The sequence below is a fragment of the Schistocerca nitens genome, chromosome 10, assembly GCF_023898315.1.
Source record: "Schistocerca nitens isolate TAMUIC-IGC-003100 chromosome 10, iqSchNite1.1, whole genome shotgun sequence".
Taxonomy (NCBI): domain Eukaryota; kingdom Metazoa; phylum Arthropoda; class Insecta; order Orthoptera; family Acrididae; genus Schistocerca; species Schistocerca nitens.
In genome coordinates this window covers 169,301,092-169,315,661 of record NC_064623.1, presented here as the reverse complement: position 1 = coordinate 169,315,661, position 14,570 = coordinate 169,301,092, and the positions used below count along the sequence as shown (strand labels likewise).

Genomic DNA, 14,570 nt, shown 5'->3' with positions numbered 1-14,570 from the left:
CTGGCCAGTTACGTTGCACACGTTCGTAGTTATCTTGCACATCCGAATTACCATCTCCTTTTCCCAACCACGCCAGTCCATCTCCCGTATCAGGGCTTATGATTGCGGTTCGCGTCTGGTCCCTTGTGTCTGAACTGGAGTCCTTCCCATTACCACCTTTCCTCGAGGTCCATTCACTTACACCCCCATTGTGTACACCAAGGCCGCAGATTATTGTGGACCTTTCGCATGGCCGTAAGCACTCTGTTAACCCTGCTGCTGTACGTTATCACGTCTCTCGTTTTTCGAAATTTACTGGGGCCATGAAGTGGTTTACTCTCACGGTTCGATGGCTGATGGTCACGTTAGGCTTTGCGTGTGTTCATGGAGAACATATTGAACAGCACCCCTTGCCAGATGGCTGCAGTGTTTTCACTGCAGAGCTGGCGGCCATATCTCGTGCTCCTGAGCACATCCGCTCATGCTCTGGCAAGTCATGTCTCCTTGAGCAGCCTACAAGCTATCGACCAGTGCTACCCTCGCCATCCTTTGGTAGCGTCCATCCAGGAGTTCATGTATGCCCTGGAACGGTCCCGTCGTTCCGTGGTGTTTGTGTGGACCCCAGGACACGTCGGAATCTCAGGCAACGAACTTGCCGACAGGCCGGCCCAAGAGGCTACGCGGAAACCGCTTCTGAAGATGGGCGTCTCCGAAGCTGTCTTACGCCGCAGTGTTTTCAGGCTTTGGAAGACGGAATGGCATAACAGTATGCACAACAAGTTGCGTGTCATTAGGGAGACGACGAATGCGTGTAAGTCTTCCATGCTGTCGTCTCTTAGGGAATCAGTTGTCCTCTGCCGGCTCCGCATTGGCCATACATGGCTAACGCATGGTTACCACCTCCGTCACGAGGACCCACCTGAGGCTCACAAATGAGGGTCGTCCACCTCTTCCTGTGCCCACTTTTAGCCGCTCTGCGGTGGTCTTTTAACTTTCCCAGCTCCATACCTTCGGTGTTGGACCCTCTACAGCAGCTTTAGTTTTACGTTTTGTTTGTGAGGGTAGGTTTTAACACTTGATCTAAGTTTTAGCGCATGTCCTTTTGTCCTTCAATGTCCTCCACGCTAGTGCTTTTAGGGCGGCGGTTTTAATGTGTTGCAGAGTGGCTTGCTTCTCCTTTTTATTCTCATGGTCAGCCAGCCATGGTAATCCGCTCTCTTGTTTTGATCTCTCTTGCATGTTTCTTGCGTTTCTCTGTGGTTTCCTTGTCCAATTTTGTCCATTTTAGTGTTTGTTGCCCCTCTATCATTCTTGTGGTTTTCTCCTTTCTTCCAGCTATATTTTGTATGTCTCGATTATTTTACTCCCACCGATGACCTAACAGTTTGGTCCCCCCCCCCCCCTCCGCCCACCCCCCACCACCACCATACTCTTTTAAACCAACCAAGCAACCAATCGTCGGCTTTATTTAGCAAGCAAAACATACAGTTTGTTCACGAAAGTGGACACGCGTAGAATTCCTACGTTAGCTCTATTAAAAGGCATATCTCCTTTCTTGACCATAGGCTAGTCGTGTTATTCTGTGATATACAGAAATAAAAACTTCAATATCCGTGAAGATGTTATAAGACAAAAATGAAAGATACTTGTCCACTCAGTAAGGATATCGTCTTACACAAGTTCACCAAATCATAGAAACCCATTCCTCACCGAGATCGCAGTTATATTTACATAACATCAAATATTACAGAAATTATTTCTATTAATTTCATAGGAAAGTTTCACAACGTTTCAGAAAACGTGAAGAAAAAATTTTACAAACAGGACTTCAACCGTGTATCTAACCACCGTCGATTCCTTAATGTGGCCCCTCAACGAACTACGCTATACTGAAACATTGTTTCTAGCGACTTATTTTACGTTATAGTCTTATAAAGGCATTACCCGACGAAATATTATTAATTGACAGTTAAGAAGAACAGTTTCTAACAAGAACGACACTTTTTCATGAATCTTCAGTGGCTCGTTGCCTTAAAACGGCGTTTACTCTCATAACACGCGGTATATAATGCGAGAATTTCTAAATACGAAAAATCCTGTAACCACCAATAAGACGTTTTCCGTCATTTTACCATAAATAGCACCAATAACGATTCGCTCTGGAGGTGTACGATGTGCTGGCGCTTAGAACCAACATATATTGATAGGATGTAGCGTATAACACAAGAACCACTGAATATGGGCCTCTACTGAGCACGACAAATACAGTATGGCGTCTCGCCTTCTGTTGTAGGAAGCGTTCTTGCTTCCTATTGATTGTTCTTTACTTGGCACGTTTCCGAAATATCGCAGAACTTATTTTGTGTTTCACGTGACGAAATGGCTCCTCAGCGTGAAATCATAGTAAGTGACGCTACAAAACTCTTAGGGCCCTGCCGCACTGGGATGCCACGGCATCTCTGCTGGCAGAGACGGCCGATAGAATACATGGGCTCAGTGGGGCCTCCCGCACCAGCGCTGCCAGCAGACCCGCCGCTCCAAGCCGCTGCCAGTGAAGCACAAGGCGGCTTATGGGAGCTCCCGCACCCGGACGCCAGCAGACCTGCCACGCGCTACCTGCCGCTCACCTGTGCTCAGTTTTGTTGCAGTTTTGCAGGTGTGCCACCACGGATAGTTTCGATACGGAAGCTTTTATATGTGAAATTCAGGCGGGACCAGCAATTTGGGGCACATCATCCGTGGATTATTCGAACCGCGAACTGAAAAAAACACGTGTTGGGAACAAGTTGTTGATATTTTCCGAGGAAAAGAATCGTCTTTGGAAGTGAAGAAAGAACTCTGTAAGTGCTTGAAAAACATTTTATTTTTCATTACTAAAGTTTACTGAACGTAAGTACTTTGCCACTCGAGGGGATCATGAGTAACGAAATACTCTGAAAATTTGTGTCTCACTGCAAGGGCAGATCGACCGCTTCTGCCTGAATGGCCTGCACATTCATTGTTCTCAAAACCAATTACTTCGAGTGAGTCTTCATAGACGAATCCATCTCTTGCACAACGAGCTTTAACTATGTCTTGCGCAAAATCAATGCCTACATTTAGTGGACGATGAAAGATTCTCCACTTGTTGGAGAGGATACCAAAGGCACATTCCACATAACTCCGAGCCCTGGATAATCTGTAATTGAAGATCTTCTTCTCGTAACTAACATTATTTCCACCGTATGGACGCATCAAATTTTCACTCGTGCCAAAAGCCTCATTTCCTACCAACACACAAGGAAAAACAGCTGCATGTTTTTGTGTCAGTGGTGAAGCTTTAGGTATCTTCAGGGAATTGTTCATTAGTTTCTTGTAAAACAAACTGTCTTCGAAAGTTGCCGAATCATTACTTTTTCCATAAGCTCCGACGTCTGCGAAAGTAAAGTTATAGTTAGCATCGCACACAGCGAGCAAAACAATGGAAAAGTAATTTTTGTTGTTTTAGTTCAAGGAACCTGAGTGAGTGGGCTTAATCACTCGTACATGTTTGCCATCAGTTGCTCCAATGCAGTGAGGAAAGTTGGCATTCTTTTCGAAGGTATTTGCTATTTTTAACCATTCTTCTGTTGTCGGCATAGCTTTACTTGAATACAGTTTCTGCCATAACAGGATACACACTTTTCGAACAATTTCTGTGATTGTTTTGTGCCCGAGACGGTATCCATAATGCAGTTCCATGAAAGAACAGCCAGTCGCCAGATACCTGTAATAAATTAGGCAACAATCAGTACGACAAGCGATTCGTATGACTAGTTTTCTTTTTATTTAAGGTAAAATGCCACATGATAGTAATAGACTTTTCTGTGAAATATTAAAAGCTATGCTATAATGGACGCAAAAACCAACAATACAAAGCCTCTTGCAAAAGTTAATTTTCCTGTATTCATCACTTTTCGATGTTTACTCGCGTCTACATTATAAAGTTTGCATGTGTACATCAAAATTGAATAGGTATTCATATTAAAGGAGTCCCCCCTGTGGCGTCCCTGCTGGGAGCCGCACCGGCAGACCGCGTGCTGCCAGCAGAGATGCCGTGGCATCCCAGTGCGGCATGGCCCTTAGAGTACGGTCAACTTTAGCTAACTCGTCACGCGGGCCGACGGCTTTAGCTGCCACCACCACCACCACCACCAACAACAACAACAACAACAACAACAATTACCAACAACACTTCTTCCTTACCGACCAAGTACTGGAAGTGAAAACTTTCCATTACCAGGATTCGAAGCAGCTTATTTCAGATTCGGAAGCACCACCACACAATCGTGCGTTAGCGACCTCTCGGCTACGGAGGCGGGTGTGCTTTTCCTATTGCAAGATTCCTTCGTCTTGCACTTTTATCACAGTCATCGTAGCTATGTGTGATTGAGATTAAGGACTGGAAGGGCCAGCTCTACTCAACTTAAACAAGAGTTGACTACAAACTTAGTTAAACAGGTATATTTTCTCATAGATGTCCATAAATACACTTACTAGAAATCCTACACATTTTAATTTAGAAAGCACCGAAATCAATAGTGAAAGTGCGTTCACTGTAGAGAATCATTGGTAAAAAGGCCGGCACCCAGTGCTCAGTCAGTAAGGAAAAACCTCACACAAGAAATATTGGTATTTGTGTTCGTATTTATAAAAATAATTGAACGTCTGTACGTGTTTCAAATTTTCTACGAAACCACTGGACTGATTTGAACCAAACTTGGTATGCATATCACTCACATCTGAAAGGAGGTAATATGAACGTAAGAATTACCTACCTCCCATAGCGGCGAGGATGAAAAGAGGGTTATTTGAGCCAAATTTAGTATAGATTTTACTTATTATTTCTGTTAGTTGTACAATTAATAGTGTAAAAATACCGTGGGGGTAATACACCCATAGGAGAGGAGGTGGATGTCGAGAAGCTGTGACATTAACATCATTCGATAACGACCGATAATAGAACCGAATACATTCATTTTAGGGTCACTAGGGTCATTGGTGACAGCCCCGCTGAAGTTCCATCCTTGCGAGGAGGGATGCAAAGACAGTGACAAACCAGTATATAACACCTAAAGCAGTTTCTATCAAACGTGGCATGCGTGTCACTTGCTACCTGGAAAAAATTACTAAACACACATAGCGCACACATGGCTGAGGGTGGAAGTGTAAAGGGTTGACATAATGCTTCGAGAAATTTCAACCAAAATTGGTGTCTCCTTTACTCATTACTAGTATAAAAGTACTGTGAGAGTGAGATACTCCCACTACTCCTAGGTGTGGCGATGGGGGTGGAGATGAGGAGGATTGACTTGTAAAACTATCGAAAGCGACCATTTGGTATTTGTTTGCTGTATTTGGTTGACTTGGAGGACTTTCAAAGTACAGTGAAGCGCCAAAGAAACTGGTATAGGCATGCGTATTCCAGTACAGAGACATGTAAACAGGCAGAATACAGCCCTGCAGTTGTGGGATTTCGGAGCCGAAGGCCCATTAGTGTACCTCTGATGACTGATGACTGCACGACACGAAGTTTTACACTTTGACTGGAAACATGTTGCCTGGTCGAGCTAGTATCGTTTCAAATTGTACCGAGGGAATGGACGTGTACGGGTATGGAGAACCTCATGAATCCATGGACCCTGCATGTCAGCAGGGGATTATTCAGTCTGGTGGAGCCTCTGTAATGGTGTGGAGCGTGTGCAGTTGAAGTGATATGTGACCCTTGGTACGTCTCTCGCAGGTAACACGTACGTAAGCGTCCTGTCTGATCACCTGCATCTATTCTTGTCCATTGTGCATTCCGACGGACTTGGGCAATTCCAGCAGGACAGTGCGACACCCCACACGACCAGAATTGCTAGAGAGTGGCTCCAGGAACACTCTTCTGAGTTTAAACACTTCCGCTGGCCACCAAACTCCCCAGACATGAACATTATTGAGCATATCTGGGACGCCTTGTAACGTGCTGTTCAGAAGAGATCTCCACCCCCTCGTACTCTTACGGATTTATGGACAACCCTGCGGGATTCATGGTGTCAGTTCCCTCCATCACTGTTTCTGACATTAGTTGAGTCCATGCGACGTCGTGTTGCGTCACTTCTGCGTGCCCGCGGGGGCCAGAGACGATATTAGGCAGGTGTACCAGTTTCTTGGGCTCTTCAGTGTAGGAGGCGCAGCTACGCCGAGATTATACCATTATTCCTAACAAATCATGGTATGAAAGTGCAAGTACAGTAGAAGTTTCATTGTCACCATGGCTTGCTTCCGACAGGATCATGGACGATTTCAAACACGCTTCTGCCAAGTCCCTCGTGTGTGTGTGTGTGTGTGTGTGTGTGTGTGTGTGTGTGTGTGTGTGTTATTGTCCGAGAGAGAGCAAGCTCGTGACACCCCATTTACCTCTACCTATGAATATGAAAATCTTGTTGAAGGTTCTCAGTATCGTTACAGCACAGAAGTGCTGTGACAAGTTTGTCTTCAAAGCCCGCGCGCAGAGCTTTTTTGTGTGTGTGTGTGGGGGGGGGGGGGGTGCAGGTTGCAGGTGGGGAGGCCTTTACGCTCGGTTCCTATTTGATGTGGGAACATTGGGTAAAGAGTTTCTGGTTTATTTTGAACCAGCGACCATTTCTACTGTCATTCGAACATCTGTCTAACTGTAACTATGTTTCAGTATTTTAAGCTAGATTGCGCCGGAGCTGATACCCAGGCAAATTGTGGGAATCGGTTAATTCCTCTTGCAAAACATTTTAATTGTGTTGAAATTAATGCTCAAATAATGTGGCACTATTGGAGAATGCATCGTTCGGAGTTCACGTGCAAAAGCTGCCACCTTCAAATAACTCCTGAGTGGAGCGAGACTTGAGGTTCACATTTGGTCCACCTTTGTATTCTACATGGCTCTAAGGTAAATTTTAACGGTTTGAAAATAGCTTGCTTCGTTTGAATTTATGTGAAAAAATCCGTTTTATTCTGAGGTTTCTGAAACGGGATACGTCTGTACTTTAAACTTGGATGAATCGGTTCAAACTTTGCACGAACGTAGGTGAATGGATAAAGCCAGGACGATTTTTTTAATCCAATAATCTCTATCCGTTACGGAGGTTTGTCCTTAGGTGAATTGAATATGGAGAAACAAAGTCACTCAAAGAAATACACAGCCCATTCTTACGATAAAATTCAAAATTACCTTTCAAAAATTCAGCTTCATTCGAATTTTACGTGCAAAAATATTTTCCTTCTGAGTTCATATGGGTGCCGCTTCAATGTTTCAGATTTGTTCTAATCGGTTTAAATTATGTAAGAAGGTATACAAATACATGTCATTAAATTTTGTCTACTGCCACGATATAAGCATTATGGTTCGAAAGAGAATAAAACCATATACCGGAACGGTCGTCTCCTGAATGAACAGAAACCTGCATCGGTTGCCAAGCTATGGCGGTTTAATGTCATAATTATGGTTGAGTGAAAGTTGCGAATCCGTGTGGAAAATACTCCTATCGTAGCACAAAAAAGACTAATTATTCCAGGGCGGAGTTGGAAGGTAAAAGAAGGCATCTAGCTTTTCGACTTAGCTGGCACTTACGAAGAAATTTTTATCAAAAGTCTTGACGATTCGAGTTTTTTTATGAGTTATCCGTACTTCCCCAGCGCAATGAGCTCTTTGACCCATCTACTGTTAACATACATGGTGACGGGTGTAAAAACAAATAGACACAAATATATGTGCTTCTAGAGAGTGGGATGCATCTACAATAGGAAGCACACTAAGTGATCAAAAGTATCCGGCCACCTCCAAAAACATACGTTTTGCATATTATGTGCATTGTGCTGCCACCAAATGTCAGGTACTCCATATCAGCAGCCTTAGTAGACATTAGACTTCGTGTGAGAGCAGAATGGGGCGCTCCGCGAAACTCGCGAGCTTGGAACGTGTTCAGATGACGGGGTGTAACTGGTGTCATATGTCTGTACGCGAGATTTCCACACTCCTGAACATCCCTAGGTCCACTGTTTCCAATGTGATAGTGAAGTGGAAACGCGAAGGGACACGTACAGCAAAAAAGCGTACGGGCTGACCTCGTCTGTTGACTGACAGAGACCGCCGACAGTTGAAGAGGGTCGTAATGTGTAACAGGCAGACGTCTATCCAGACCACCACACAGGAATTCCAAACTGCATCAGGATCCACTGCAAGTCCTATGACAGCTAGGCGGCAGATGATAAAACTTGGATTTCAAGGTCGAGCGGCTGCACATACGCCACACAACACGCCGGTAAATGACTAACGACGTCTCGCTTGGTGTAAGGAGCTTAAACATTGGACGATTGAGCAGGGGACAAGCTTCGTGTGGAGTGACAAATCACAGTACACACTGTGGCGATTCGATGACAGGGTGTGGGTATGGCGAATGCTGGTGAACGTCATCTGCCAGCGTGTGCAGTGTCAATAGTAAAATTCGAAGACGGTGGTGTTATGCTGTGGTCGTGTTTTTCATGGAAGGGGCTTGCAGCCATTGTTGTTTTGCCTGGCACTATCACAGCACTGACCTACATTGATGTTTTAACGACCTTCTTGCATCCCACTGTGGAAGAGAAATTCGGGGATGGCGATTGCATCTGTCAACACGATGGAGCACCTGTTCATAACACACGGCCTGAGGCGGAGTGGTTGAATGACTGTAAAATCCCTGTAAGGGACTGGCCTGCACAGAGTCCTGACCTGATGTTTTGGAACGCCGACTTCGTGCCAGACCTCACCGACCGACATCGATACCTCTCCTCAGTGAAGCACTCCGTGAAGAATGGGCTGCCATTCCCCAAGAAACCTTCCAGCACTAGATTGAACGTATGCCTGCGCGAGTGCAAGCTGTCATCAAGGCTAAGGATGTGCCAAAGCCATACTGAATTCTAGCTTTAGCGATGGAGGGACCCACGAACTGTAAGTCATTTTCAGCCAGTGTCCGGATACTTTTCATCACACAGTGCATCAAAGAGTGGGGGTCTAGGAAGTATCAGAGAGTGGGGAGACCATCTGTAATGGAAGTATCCCAGAGTGGAGATCCATGCATCCTAAACTTTAATAACACGTTGTGTCATATTGCACGACATGACTAATACTATATTGAATTACATAATGGCTTATGTCATGTTATAAGACGTGGCACATGTAATTACGTTACTTTATATGCATTATAGTACATGACATGGGTGCTTATACTGACAGTTAAAAAAGGCGCGAATATGTCAAGATGTTTTGATTTAAATGTCTTTAAAGCCACCAGATACTCGAAAAGCTAGTTCCCTTCTTTCCCTAACTTTGTGCAAGCCATAGTCGCCTTTTTTTGTGCTACGATGGGAGTATTTTATACTCTAATTTTCTTATTTCTATTAATTTATTACGGAACTACAAATTAAAGTGTAGGTAAGATCTGTGATTCATAAGCGGGAAACCAGAATTCATTTGTCTTACACTGTATTTTATACTACAGTGGTAAGCTCTAATAATTGGTCTATATAACTGTCAAATATTATTCATCACATTGTGTTCCTGTCGGCGATGGAGTATATTACAAAATTGTGATGGCCTCATGGGTGTTGTCCGAAGTCGAAAGTCGTAAAAGGAAAAGAAATAGAGAGTAGTTTGAAAGCACTCGTATTCATTCTCGAAGATACCAAAGCCATGTGACTAAAGTTGTGTTAAGTAGAAACAATTTTCACAGTAGTGGCAACTGTTTCGACGGAGACACATGGACATCGCGCTCTCCAGTACAAATTGTTCATTCTGAGAAGACAGCCCAGTAGTTGACGGGAGTAACTGTAACATTAGAAATCGAATGGTCTCGGCAAGTACCGACAACCTTCATCACACATCCAATCTATTCGTCATGAGCCAGCAGACTACGCTGTGTTCATTGCGTATGCGTACTCGTCGATGAAAGCAGATGTAACTCGAGGAGCTAAACGTTACAGAAATGTTATGTGTAATCCAGCTCGAAACGCTTAAAATTTATTGATACGTTCATTGAGGGTACTGTTTGCACACAATGTCGAGAACTAAGGTTAGTAGCGACCAAAAACAAATGAATATCGTATGGAAGCCGCGGACTGCTCTCCAGCTTGTATCTAAATAGCTAGTCCCATTAGCAATCGCGCTTGAGAGTCTTCTGAGTGAACGATTAATACAGCTTCAAGTCACGTGGTTCAGACGTGGCACACACACACACACACACACACACACACACACACACACACACACACACACACACACACACACAATTTTCAAGCGTTGTGTGGGGCAGTTGACGTCATTGTTCCAGGTCATAATGTTAATACGTGAATACCAATATTAAAGTGGCGATTTTTAATATTAACTATGCAAGGAGGTCAAACTTATGTAATTCGAAAGATACTTCGCCATGGATGTGCACAAAGAAAAATCGTGTGTATGTAGCTGTTAAGAGTGGCAAATGAAAGTAGATGCTTTCATATTCAAAGCTCTGGTGATACCTTCTCTGTCTCCCAGACGCAGTGGCGATTACAGAAAAACCTCAAGGAGGGGGCTCTAAAGATACCATGAACCACCGTAATAAATAAACACGTCACATGCAAAGTTTAATAAAGTTTTATTTAAACTTACTATCACATATACAAGACAATGCCATCTTATGATATAAAAAAGTTACAATTGTGGTCTCTGGTTCTCTTCCTCAAATGATGAATTCTGTGCACCTATTCTTCCTGGCAAATTGGTTAATTACATCGTCAACAGGACAATCAGTGTCACGGTGAGTGTTTAACAGAGCTAAGCCATTAATTCGATCCTCCTTCATTGTCGACTTCGAAGGTTCTCTGTACAAGAAAACATTAGAATATTAGCGACTTTTATCAAACAAATGCCCCGCGCGCGCCCCCATATGTATCCGCCACTGCCCAGACGTGAACATCGAAAATTGAAGTGCTACGAACTTCTGCCCGATGTACCGATCTGGTGGTATGGTAGGAATGACACGAAAGGAACAGCATTTCGTGAAATCGCATTCTAGGGACGTTCATGTTTATATGGTTCATTTGTAGTTAAACACGCATACCGGGCAGCTACAGTGCGAAAACTGCTAGGTCGATGATGTTATCAGCAGTGGAAATCAAACTATCTAGCAACGAAGTCTGTAAATAATGCTATATATCGGCGTCGTTATTTCGTTTACTTTTCTGTAAGAGTAACTTTGTGGTCATTTGCCACCGTTAGCAGAAAATTTGAAGTCAACTTCCTAATTTTTAATTTATTCATGTGGAATAACTCCGACTTCTGACTTCCCTTATTATACGGAAACTATATTTGTTTTAGGCTATGCTTAGGAGAACGCTGATGGGTCGGAGTGAAACAGGCAGAGCTAGACAGACACAATTTTTGCGTAAACAAAGTGATACGAATCATGTGAACGTTGACAGATTCTGTCTTTGATTTGAGAGATACATTTAAATGTGCGCCGAACGTAATTGCAAATACCAGAATGAGATTTTCACTCTGCAGCGGAGTGAGCGCTGATGTGAAACTTACTGGCAGATTAAAACTGTGTGCCGGACCGAGACTCGAACTCGGGACCTTTGCCTTTCGCGGGAAAGTGCTCTACCAACTGAGCTGCCCGAGCATGACTCACGCCCCGTCCTCACAGCTGTACTTCTGCCAGTACCTCGTCTCCTACCTTCCAAACTTTACAGAAGCTCTCCTGCGAAACTTGCAGAACTAGCACTCGTGAAAGAAAGTATATTGCGGAGACATGGCTTAGCTACAGCCTGGGGGATGTTTCCAGAATGAGATTTTCACTCTGCAGCGGAGTGTGCGCTGATATGAAACTTCCTGGCAGATTAAAGTAAAGTTTGGAAGGTAGGAGACCAGGTACTGGCAGAAGTAAAGCTGTGAGGACGGGGCGTGAGTCGTGTTTGGGTAGCTCAATTGGTAGAGCACTTGCTCGCGAAACGCAAAGGTCCCGAGTTCGAGTCTCGGTCCGGCACACAGTTTTAATCTGCCCGGAAGTTTCGTAATTGCAAATAGTTTTGAGGGTTATAACTGCTGTTGATGAGTTTAGAATGCAGATTTTGCAATGCAATTCGTTTCGCACCAGAGGCCATTTTTATGCGACAGAACGGTATTCACATATTGTTGTCATAAGGGAAAAGTTAATTTGCTTCCGTTAACACATAATTCATTTTTCACTGCACTGTATCAAGGACTCATTTCAAATGATCGAACAGTTAAAGAGAAATAAAAGAATTACTTCAAGAATACACGTAGCTACGATGTAGAATTTGCCCTGAATCAGATCAAAGGCTAAAATTTCATCATCTTCGAGATGAATGACTTTTTTTTAATCACAGATCGGGTCCACTAACCCTATTTGTCGAATTTCTACCACATGCGTTACTAGTACAAATTGAAAGTAATTTCCATCGCCTCATTTTTTGTTTGTTTTTCCTGTAATAAGTTTCTCACGGTTATCAGGCAAATGCCAGAATTAGATACAACTTTCAAATTTTATCATTGGGGAAGCCTTTTGCCTAACACCCAGAGTTCGCCTAGATATAACTGAAAGAACGAAGTCCTGTGAGAGGGGAGAGAGAGAGAGAGAGAGAGAGAGAGAGAGAGAGAACGTGTGTGTGTGTGTGTGTGTGTGTGTGTGTGTGTGTGTGTGTGTCCACTTCAGAATGGGAGAAGGTTCGGCGTTTTTGCTCAACTACTTTGTTACCTTCCACATAATATGGTGTACCTATCCGCACGTGTTTCTGCTAATATCGGTTCTTGGTGGACGGGCACAAAAGATGGCTGCTCAAATCCATTCTTATCCAGATTATGTTCACACAATATATGCATTGACTGTCTCAGCCCTGGCTGCTCAAGTCCATTCTTATCCAGATTATGTTCACACAATATATGCATTGACTGTCTCAGCCCACCCGCCCTCATGATTCTCTCTTGTTTCCTCAGCTGTCAACTGACTTCAGTCCGACGCAGAACCGCAGCGAGTGCTTCGCCTTCCGCAACTTCACGGCTGGCGAGCAGGTCTTCATACACTATGGCGTGCGGCCCAACTCCGACCTCTTCGTACACATGGGCTTCGTCTTCCCAGACAACGAGCACGACTGTGTGAGGCTGCGACTGGGGGTGAGTTCACCGTAGTCTCTGCTGTGCATGCCGTGTGCTACTGGATGACACCAACAGGGATCTCACATGTTGAATTACAGTAACTGAAGGTAATGCCCCAGGTATGTTGAAATGCAGTAACTTGAGGTAATTGCAGGTCTGTTGCCGTGGTGTGCCTCGTTATTATGTGACCGTGTGCTTGCGTACAACAAGCATCAGATTTATATAGTTACATGTATAAATGTATAGCTATACAGCGCATCTACAATTGTTGAAAAGAAAGTTGCATTAATGCCGCCGCACATGTCAACATCGCCTGTCAAATTACCACCCACGCAGCCTTGAGGTATTAGTGGGAATCACTGGAGGTCCCTCTCCTCATTTCCAGGTCATTTTGTAGGACTGTATGCACAGATCACACGGAAATACCACATACGGAGGCAATATCTTTCACACTCAGTCGGCGATCCTCAACCGCCTCCAGTCGCCGCAATACCATGTCAGATTGGCTGGTGCGACGCAGTGGTTTAGTTTAATGTAGATACGTGCTCTGCAAGCCTCTGTGCAATGCATGATGGAGGTTTTTTTTTTTACGGCCTTTTTTAAACCACAGCAAGCAGCACTTTTCCTCTTCAACAGATGTACGCTAACAGGCACATACTGTATTCCCAGATTTCCGAAAAGTGTTCAACAATGTTCATGTTCCACCGCGGGTAGAGTTCTAATATCTCCTATTTCTGAAAAATCATCATTTTTGTCATAAACGTATGTTTTCACGTTGGTGTGGTTCTGGATTTCTTACCTATGTTTTTCCGTTTGAATTGGACATAAGATTAATGAGTTTTATCTACGCTAATAATTAATCTGTAAAACCATCGAGTCTGTTCGCTAACCTCCAACATTACTAGACGGATTTTTACTATTTTTTACTGTTGACTTCAGCGTAGCTAGGCCCTCCGTATTGGTTATATGACGAAAAAGAGGTATTCATACGTATTATAAAAATGTATGTTTGTACAGGGTGACCGAAAAGTCCTTTAGCATTTGAATAATGTAGACAGAGAGATAAAAATTGACACACGTGCTAGAAATGAATAAGTCAGAGAGGTAAACATTAGACACATGCCACAATAAATGATTTTTAGTAAAGGCGATGTTCTTTATAACAAATCTACAACACGTCAGCCGTCATTCATCAGCAACAATATGTCGAGGGACAATGTTATGAACACTGCTATACAGCGTTCAGTAGATAAGGTGCGAAATGGCCGTCGGATGTAGTCTTTTAGCATCCATAATGAGGTCGGACAAACGCGGTAGACGTGCGAGTTCAGATAACACCACAACCAATAATCACGCACGGATTGAGGTCTGGGGAGGCCAAGTACACTATGTGATCTAAAGTATTCGGACATCTGGCTGAAAATGA

The 14,570-nt window shown here is 43.8% G+C and overlaps 1 protein-coding gene across 1 annotated transcript in view; it reads left to right on the top strand.

Moving 5' to 3' along the window:
* LOC126210589 (actin-histidine N-methyltransferase) overlaps nt 1–14,570 on the top strand; it is a 450,900-nt gene that overhangs the window by 381,511 nt on the left and 54,819 nt on the right. The window contains exon 9 of the mRNA XM_049939857.1: nt 12,986–13,162. Coding sequence (XP_049795814.1) covers nt 12,986–13,162 — 177 coding nt within the window. The remainder of the gene's footprint in view (nt 1–12,985; nt 13,163–14,570) is intronic.